Source organism: Sardina pilchardus, unplaced genomic scaffold (assembly GCF_963854185.1).
Source record: "Sardina pilchardus unplaced genomic scaffold, fSarPil1.1 HAP1_SCAFFOLD_95, whole genome shotgun sequence".
Taxonomy (NCBI): domain Eukaryota; kingdom Metazoa; phylum Chordata; class Actinopteri; order Clupeiformes; family Clupeidae; genus Sardina; species Sardina pilchardus.
This window is the reverse complement of record NW_026910941.1, coordinates 16,431-25,304: the sequence shown is the minus strand read 5'-3', so window position 1 is coordinate 25,304 and position 8,874 is coordinate 16,431. Positions and strand designations below refer to the sequence as shown.

General features: G+C 53.4%; 2 protein-coding genes across 3 annotated transcripts; both read right to left on the bottom strand.

The window, feature by feature from the left end:
• Positions 1-485: 485 nt before the first annotated feature.
• On the bottom strand, positions 486-8,406 carry LOC134074827 (uncharacterized). 2 transcript variants are annotated; one of them, XM_062530510.1, is made up of 4 exons: positions 5,103-8,406; positions 4,796-5,000; positions 4,177-4,366; positions 486-725 (listed from the first exon to the last, which is right to left on the bottom strand). In XM_062530510.1, the coding sequence occupies exons 1-4, from the start codon at positions 6,030-6,032 to the stop codon at positions 701-703; spliced, it is 1,350 nt and encodes a 449-aa protein (XP_062386494.1). In that variant the 5' UTR covers positions 6,033-8,406; the 3' UTR covers positions 486-700. The 2 variants fall into 2 exon arrangements, with proteins under 2 accessions (XP_062386494.1, XP_062386493.1); XM_062530509.1 differs by having other exon boundaries at positions 4,796-6,494; positions 7,146-8,406.
• LOC134074829 (uncharacterized) lies at positions 725-2,896 on the bottom strand. Its single transcript, XM_062530511.1, has 2 exons — positions 2,005-2,896; positions 725-1,786 (listed from the first exon to the last, which is right to left on the bottom strand). The coding sequence occupies exons 1-2, from the start codon at positions 2,862-2,864 to the stop codon at positions 1,636-1,638; spliced, it is 1,011 nt and encodes a 336-aa protein (XP_062386495.1). The 5' UTR covers positions 2,865-2,896; the 3' UTR covers positions 725-1,635.
• Positions 8,407-8,874: the final 468 nt, after the last annotated feature.

Here is an 8,874-nt window from a genome sequence, read left to right as displayed (position 1 = left end):
TGTTTTGGCCGTCTCAGCCAACTGTCATGAAATATGAAAAGTAAACGTGTCTTCACTTTTCCTTCATAGCTTGAAATTGGAAGGTCTTAGAAGCTTGAAACCAAGCGCATACAACACAAAGGGCCTCAATGAGCTACTGGCCGCTCACTGGTGGCTCCAGCGCACGCGGTTCAGTCGCATCATTCACTCTGATGTGGTGTTCGTGAAGTTGGGTGTTGAGGTGCATGTACTGCATTGTGACAGAATGTCACTTTACAACATCTTACAAGCCCAAAGTGGATTTTGAAAAAAGTTTCCACGAGCGCATGTTTTGGCCGTCTCAGCCAACTGTCATGAAATATGAAAAGTAAACGTGTCTTCACTTTTCCTTCATAGCTTGAAATTGGAAGGTCTTAGAAGCTTGAAACCAAGCGCATATGTCACAGGTAGGGGGCGCTGATGCCCCCTAGCTAAAAAGACCTCTGTCAGTGGGGAGAACGCTGTACTCTGCAATAATGCCAAGGGTCAAGTGGTAAAGTACAAAATGTCTTTTATTTAATAAATGGAGAAGAGTATTTAAAAGTCTTTGGTCCTAAGAGCTACCCCCCCCCTCAATGTTCAGTGCAACGAGCAGTCCCACCAAACAAGGCCCAGGGTGGTTGGCAAGGGCTCCTCCAGTGGCGGTCCCTCCTGCTGGCGGTGGTAGGCCCAGTCTCTCCCCTCAGCGGCTCCGCAGACTGTGGCAGCTGTTCAGACAGTAAGACAGAGGCGAATTACCATACGCGTCCACACCCTCTTTGTACAGCCAGGCCCAGGGAATAACAGGAAGCAAACAGTCCACTACACACAATAATGAAAGACAGTCACGCTGTTTGAACAAATTATCACGGCACAGCACTCAGTGTTATAACAGAAAACAGTTCAATGGAAGTAAGGGGGACAGTCCGCCCCGTTGGTCACTTTACACAGCACAGCACTCTCAAAACACTGCACCCCACACCACTAGGCTGTTATGGCCACTAGGCTCGGCTATAAGAAAGAGTGGCTGAGGCCACGTATGTCAGTCAGTATTACGGCCGCTGCAGAAGGGCCATAGAGGGAGCTAAAGGGGATGGAGTTAGCTGGTGGCTACAGGATGCAGCTAGCTGGTTCAGCACTGAGGTGGGAGTAGAAAATAGTCCTCGCTGGCAACACTCGTGGCGCCAGCACATAACAATGTAAAGGACAGGGACAAGGAGCATCTTCAATAAAACAGAGACATTAGCCCAATGGCCGCCACGGACAGTCAGCGCCGCCGTTAGCAACGTCACGTTAGTCTCTGGGTAAACAGTCTTTATGACGTCGCTAGATCCAGTGTTTACAGTTCAGGAGCGGCAGCACTCATCAATCGGAAGACAGTAGCAGACTGTAGCAGACTAGTCGAACAAGCAGCTGATGGGATAACGTTAATGCAGTTGAGGAAGTAGACTCAGCTGTAGCCAGATTCACATCACAGGAGCAGTCGCTGCATAGCAAAGGGCAGGTTACTTAGCTTTGCGAGGGGTGGACGATTCCACCCCTCTGGCATCCGATGGCGCTTCGGTAGCAAGGCAACCCGGCTTCAGGGCTAGCTGGTGGCGAGGCGAGCAGTCCCCGTCGCGTCTCCCACCGGGATCGTCACGTCGGTCCGGCGGCCTTGTTGCAAACGCCCGCTGTCTGCCACGACTTTCCCCGAGCCACGCATAACCTCGACTGCAAGCGGCGGCCTAAAGAACACCAATCTACACCCTGTGTGCCAATCACCAAGCCCCAACTTCCCGCTGCACACCTGTGTGTAATGATTAAGCAATCACCTTGTGAAGCTGCCATCTTGTTATGTTCCGTGTGTTTGTTATGTTCCACCCTAAAACCCGTCCCTATGGAAGCCCTGTGTGTTGTTTTAGTTCCCCCCCCCCCGTTTTCCCTGGTGTGAATGCTACCCGTGACACCCTCCCCCACTAGATTAGTTCTAGTCCCGAGAACTAGGTGTGACCCCAATCTCCATACCTGTCGGGTGGCCTGCCCTGCGTCTCCCTCTGGGAACGCCGGGGTCCAGGGACGGGGTCTGACCCAGACAAACCCTGTCCAGGCTGGTTTAAGTCTACCGGGGCCCATGTCCATCCCATTAAGGGTAACGAGGGATTCCCTTGTTTCTCTGTACCCTCCGCTGTAGTTTGGGGGTAATGTGGGCATGGCCGCAACAGATTTCGGTGTAACACCCTCTCAGGCCCTGGCTTTCCTTCGGGCCTTACGACATAGACCGGCAGGTCATCTTGGCGTTGGCTCACCACGACGTAGGGCTGGGACTCCCATCGGTCACTCAGTTTCCCTTTTCCCCGCCGCCGGTTGTCCCAGACCAAGACTCGTTCTCCAGGTAACAGCGGGGCTTCCCGGGCTGTCCGATCATAGAGGCGCCTATTCTTCTGAGCAGCAGCACCTAGGTTCTCAGAGGCTTTACTGTATGCATATCGAAGCCGCTCGTGATGTTGACTCACCCACTCGGATATGCTGCCCACCCCCTCCGATGGGGTCGTCCCTAGGAGTAGGTCTACCGGCAACCGTGTGTGTCTCCCAAACATCAGGTAACTGGGCGCATAGCCTGTGGTGGCATGGACAGAGTTATTGTAGGCATGGAGCAGGGACGGAAGGTGTTCCACCCACCTGTTCTGCTGTTCTGACTCCAAGGTCCCCAGAAGGTTCAACAAGGTCTGATTAAACCGCTCACAACTGCCGTTGCCCTGCGGGTGGTACGGCGTGGTACGGGTCTTCCGGCAGCCGTACAACTGGCATAGTTCATGGATCAGGGTAGACTCAAAATTTGCCCCCTGATCGGAATGGAGGACCTCGGGGCAGCCAAAGGGCTGCATAACTGCATTCCACAGGGCTCTTGCAGTTGTCGGGGCCGTCTGATCGACTGTAGGGATGGCCCAGGCAAATTTGGTGAACAAATCTGTAATGACCAGAATGTTCTGAAACCGGTCCGTGGGGCGACTAAGAGTAAGGAAGTCTGTGGCCAGCATATGAAGGGGGGCCTTAGGTTCTAGAGGGACTAGAGGGGCCCTAATGTCCTGCTTGGTTTTACGCAGTGTGCAGCGGGAGCACCCCTGTACAAAGTGGCACACTGCTGCCTCCATATTCGGCCAATAAAAGCCTCTCCTCAGTAGCGACAATGTTCGTGCTTGCCCCTGGTGGCCTGACTGGTCATGGTAGGCCTCCAACAATGGTTGGACCTGGTTCTGGGGGACGACTATTTGATGGTTCAGTTCGTGGGTCAGGGGATCGTGTACTACCCGACAGACAACACCTTCCCTCATAACTAGGCGGCTCCATTGGCCTAGTAGTTGTTGCACTAACCGTGGCTTGGCTTTCCGCTCTAAAGAGGGTGGTAGTGCTCCCTTCTCTAGGTAGGCTCGGGTCACTATTAGGTCTTCGTCTTCCGCCTGCAGTCTGTGCCAATGCTCGGGATTCCACCCCCAACAAGCAGGGAGGGTCTCGCTGGTTGCGCCCGGGGCTTCGACTGTGCCCACCATCAGTTCTTCCAACAGGGGTGACTGGCCGCTTGGGGGGGTGGTATCTAGCACAGGAAGTCTGGAAAGGGCGTCAGCGTTTATGTGCTCTTTACCTGGCCTATACTGTAGCTGGTAATCGAAATTGGCAAGCTGTGCCACCCACCTTTGTTCTACCGCTCCCAATTTAGCAGTCTTTAAATGGACAAGTGGGTTATTATCAGTGACTACAACTACCTTTGCCCCCCACAGATAATCTTTGAATTTTTCGCTTACAGCCCACTTCATCGCCAGGAGCTCCAGCTTGAAGGAGCTGTAATTGGCATCATTCCTCTCGGCTGGGTGGAGGCTTCTGCTAGCATAAGCAATGACGCGTTCCACTCCCCCTTGCTGTTGGGCCAATACTGCCCCTAAGCCACTATTGCTTGCATCAGTGTACACTGTAAAGGGCTGGGTATAATCAGCATAAGCCAGTATTGGTGCTTGGAGCAGCTCTTGTTTAAGTCTCTCAAATGCAGCAGCACAGTCAGCAGTCCACTGAATCGGAGGTGACCCCCGTCTCTGTGGGCGTCCGGTTCCCACCAGCAACTCGTTAAGAGGTTTAGCGATTTTAGAGAAGCCTTTTATAAAACGCCTATAATAACCCGCGAATCCCAGAAAAGATCTCACTTGCCTGACTGTTTTAGGTGGAGGCCAGTCCTGTACAGCGGCGACCTTGTCGGGGTCTGGGGCGACTCCTTCCTTGCTGACGCAATGGCCCAAGAACTTTACTTCCTTCCCGAAGAGGTGGCACTTTTCGGGGCGTAGCTTCAGGCCGTAACGCTGGAGTGCTCGAAACACCTCTTCCAGATGTTGCAGGTGTGCTGTAAAATCCACAGAGAAAAGAATCACATCATCCAAATACACCAATGTGGACTCAGATAATTGCCCCCCCAGACACCGCTGCATCAACCTCTGGAACGTTGCGGGGGCGTTGCAAAGCCCAAAAGGCATACGGTCCCACTCAAACAATCCAAACGGGGTGGCGAAGGCAGTTTTCTCACGGTCCTTCTCGTCTACTCGGACCTGCCAGTACCCGCTCGCCAGATCTAATGTCGAGTACCAGGCTGCCTGAGTCAAGCTGGTTAGAGAATCTTCTATCCTAGGCAGCGGAAAGGCATCTTTTCTCGTCACATTATTAAGCTTGCGGTAGTCCACACAGAATCTCCAGGCTCCGCTCTTTTTTTGGACAAGTACTACTGGTGCTGCCCAGGGGCTACTGCTCTCCCGAATAACCCCGCTTTCGAGCATACCTTGTAACAGAGTCCGGATTTCCTTGTAGAGAGTCGGTGGCACGGGCCTGTACCTCTCGCGGAGTGGCGCTGCCTCACCCGTTGGAATCTGATGAGTCACAAGGTCTGTACAGCCGTAATCCTCGTCGTGTGTAGAAAACACATGCTGCCATCTGGTCAGAAATCGCTGCAACTGCAGCTGCTGGTTGGCGTCAAGACCATCCCCCTGCAACGACTCACACAGCAAATGTTCAGGTACCCCCTCCCCAGGCTGGTCAGGGTCAGCCCCTGCCTGGACAACTCTCACCTCGATTACCCCCGGACTCACCTCTGTGAAGCGGACATCAGGGCCCTCTCTCACCCGCGAAGCATCCACAGTGGTGACACGGGCTAACTTGAGGTGCCGATGGAGAAGGACCGGGCGTGCTTGGAGGTTTCTGACCCGCACTGGGACTCGACCCCTGTGCGCTGTGGCGAGGCCCCGGGCTACTTCCACCCCTGAGCATTCCCCGTGTGGCTCCACCATTACACAGGAGTCGGCCAACCTTGTTTGGGCTGGGAGTTTGGCCCACACGAGTGCTTCGCTATGTGCAGGGATCGTGATGGCAAATCGGCAGGCCACCCGGGCAGTGTCTGACCTTTCTTGCTGTGTGGCAGCTGCATATATCCTCTGGCAGTCGGCAAAGATCTGTTCCCATCCTTTCTCCTCTGTAGCCCTGGAAGTCGCGGTGGGGGCCGTCTTCTGGTGCTGGAAGAGTTGTTCCCAACAAGCAGCTATCACATTCATTCCTAACAGAGCCCTATGTGACCCCAAACAATTATCTCGAACGACCACCACCCCCCTAGCTGGTACAAGCACATCCTTCACTTGAAAGTCTAGCACTAAGTAGCCTATATATGGAATATCCAAGCCATTGGCACCACGCAGAGACAACCAGGGTCCATAAGGGCCCTGGGGCTGTTGGTCAGAGAACAGTTCTTTGCACAAAGTCTCAGAGAACATGGTGACCTGAGAACCAGTGTCTACCAGGCAACGTATAGTCTTGTCATTTGCCTTTACCTCCACCAGGGGGCATTGGCCAACTAAAAGGTCTCGAGGGGAAACAGAGGGGTCACTTAGAGGGTTTCCGGTCACTTGACCCACTGTGGCCGGAGGCATTAAAAATCCCCTTGTGACGCTCGTCTCGGGGGGCACTGACGGCTGACGTGGCCCGCTTCGCCACATTTGTTGCAGATGGGGCGCCCTTGGTCGTCCCATTGGAACCTCGGTCTAGCAGGTCGATTGGATGGCCAACGCCCCTCCCATGTCCCTTCTGGCTGAGAGCGTTCACGAGGGGGCCGAGATGTAGTAGGACGGCTAGCGCGTAGCTCCTCCCGGATGGCCTTGGACATCACCGTGAGCTGCTCTTGGACGTCCTTCATTATTTCCATTCGTAGTTCTTGCTTCCAGTCCTTCACAGGAGCGGCAGCTGCAGAGGCCGCGACGGTTGAGTCTTCGGAGCTTCTGACATTCAGGCAGCCCTGCTGTTCACCCTGTTCTGACTGATCCTCTTCCAACTCTAAAGCCTCTTTTCTTACAGCTTCAAATGTCATGTTTGGGTCTCTCCGTAGCTGTGCTTTCAATGCTTGGCGGGTATGGCCATCGCGCAGCCCCATTACAAACTGGTCTCGGGCAAGGGTATCATCATCTCCCAGGCCTGCACTGCCTCTCCTCTTCAACCTGGAAAACATCTCAAGTATTTGTAAAGCAAACAACCGAACGGATTGCTTAGGGCTTTGTCGACAATTGAAAAATTGTGCCCTTAGAGCAGCTATAGGTGTATTGTCTCCATACAATACGGTCAGACGATTGAAAATTTTCTCTGCAGTATCACGGTTTGCCCCCTCTAGGGCCAGTATCTCTCTCTTAGCCTCCCCCTCTAACGAACCAAGGATAAACTGTAATTGTTGAGGTTCTCGAAGCCCCTGGACCTCAATCAGATACTTAATTTGAGCCTGCCATTCCTTAAGATTCAGCTCTGAGCCTCGCCCCCCAAATCTCTGTGTCCAAGGAGCCCCCATAAAAAACGGCATCATTACTTGGGGCCGGGGAGCGGGTGCTTCTTCCTCCGACATATTGGAGAGTACAGTGTCTCAACCCACTGCAGAATCCTGCCGACTACCGCCAAATGTCACAGGTAGGGGGCGCTGATGCCCCCTAGCTAAAAAGACCTCTGTCAGTGGGGAGAACGCTGTACTCTGCAATAATGCCAAGGGTCAAGTGGTAAAGTACAAAATGTCTTTTATTTAATAAATGGAGAAGAGTATTTAAAAGTCTTTGGTCCTAAGAGCTACCCCCCCCCTCAATGTTCAGTGCAACGAGCAGTCCCACCAAACAAGGCCCAGGGTGGTTGGCAAGGGCTCCTCCAGTGGCGGTCCCTCCTGCTGGCGGTGGTAGGCCCAGTCTCTCCCCTCAGCGGCTCCGCAGACTGTGGCAGCTGTTCAGACAGTAAGACAGAGGCGAATTACCATACGCGTCCACACCCTCTTTGTACAGCCAGGCCCAGGGAATAACAGGAAGCAAACAGTCCACTACACACAATAATGAAAGACAGTCACGCTGTTTGAACAAATTATCACGGCACAGCACTCAGTGTTATAACAGAAAACAGTTCAATGGAAGTAAGGGGGACAGTCCGCCCCGTTGGTCACTTTACACAGCACAGCACTCTCAAAACACTGCACCCCACACCACTAGGCTGTTATGGCCACTAGGCTCGGCTATAAGAAAGAGTGGCTGAGGCCACGTATGTCAGTCAGTATTACGGCCGCTGCAGAAGGGCCATAGAGGGAGCTAAAGGGGATGGAGTTAGCTGGTGGCTACAGGATGCAGCTAGCTGGTTCAGCACTGAGGTGGGAGTAGAAAATAGTCCTCGCTGGCAACACTCGTGGCGCCAGCACATAACAATGTAAAGGACAGGGACAAGGAGCATCTTCAATAAAACAGAGACATTAGCCCAATGGCCGCCACGGACAGTCAGCGCCGCCGTTAGCAACGTCACGTTAGTCTCTGGGTAAACAGTCTTTATGACGTCGCTAGATCCAGTGTTTACAGTTCAGGAGCGGCAGCACTCATCAATCGGAAGACAGTAGCAGACTGTAGCAGACTAGTCGAACAAGCAGCTGATGGGATAACGTTAATGCAGTTGAGGAAGTAGACTCAGCTGTAGCCAGATTCACATCACAGGAGCAGTCGCTGCATAGCAAAGGGCAGGTTACTTAGCTTTGCGAGGGGTGGACGATTCCACCCCTCTGGCATCCGATGGCGCTTCGGTAGCAAGGCAACCCGGCTTCAGGGCTAGCTGGTGGCGAGGCGAGCAGTCCCCGTCGCGTCTCCCACCGGGATCGTCACGTCGGTCCGGCGGCCTTGTTGCAAACGCCCGCTGTCTGCCACGACTTTCCCCGAGCCACGCATAACCTCGACTGCAAGCGGCGGCCTAAAGAACACCAATCTACACCCTGTGTGCCAATCACCAAGCCCCAACTTCCCGCTGCACACCTGTGTGTAATGATTAAGCAATCACCTTGTGAAGCTGCCATCTTGTTATGTTCCGTGTGTTTGTTATGTTCCACCCTAAAACCCGTCCCTATGGAAGCCCTGTGTGTTGTTTTAGTTCCCCCCCCCCCCGTTTTCCCTGGTGTGAATGCTACCCGTGACACATACATCACAAAGGGCCTCAATGAGCTACTGGCCGCTCACTGGTGGCTCCAGCGCACGCGGTTCAGTCGCATCATTCACTCTGATGTGGTGTTCGTGAAGTTGGGTGTTGAGGTGCATGTACTGCATTGTGACAGAAAGTCACTTTACAACATCTTACAAGCCCAAAGTGGATTTTGAAAAAAGTTTCCACGAGCGCATGTTTTGGCCGTCTCAGCCAACTGTCATGAAATATGAAAAGTAAACGTGTCTTCACTTTTCCTTCATAGCTTGAAATTGGAAGGTCTTAGAAGCTTGAAACCAAGCGCATACAACACAAAGGGCCTCAATGAGCTACTGGCCGCTCACTGGTGGCTCCAGCGCACGCGGTTCAGACGCATCATTCACTCTGATGTGGTGTTCG

What these genes read in the sequence shown, in the direction of transcription:
- LOC134074829 (XM_062530511.1), bottom strand. Translation starts at nt 2,864, where the DNA reads ATGCAGCCCTTTGGCTGCCCCGAGGTCCTCCATTCCGATCAGGGGGCA. An exon ending in CAGGGCAGGCCACCCGACAG is followed by an intron (nt 1,787 to 2,004) that starts GTATGGAGATTG and finishes CATTACACACAG; the next exon opens with GTGTGCAGCGGGAAGTTGGG.
- LOC134074827 (XM_062530509.1), bottom strand. Translation starts at nt 6,032, where the DNA reads ATGGGACGACCAAGGGCGCCCCATCTGCAACAAATGTGGCGAAGCGGG. An exon ending in AATCCGGACTCTGTTACAAG is followed by an intron (nt 4,367 to 4,795) that starts GTATGCTCGAAA and finishes TGGATTTTACAG; the next exon opens with CACACCTGCAACATCTGGAA. An exon ending in CCTCCACCTAAAACAGTCAG is followed by an intron (nt 726 to 4,176) that starts GCAAGTGAGATC and finishes CTGTCTGAACAG; the next exon opens with CTGCCACAGTCTGCGGAGCC.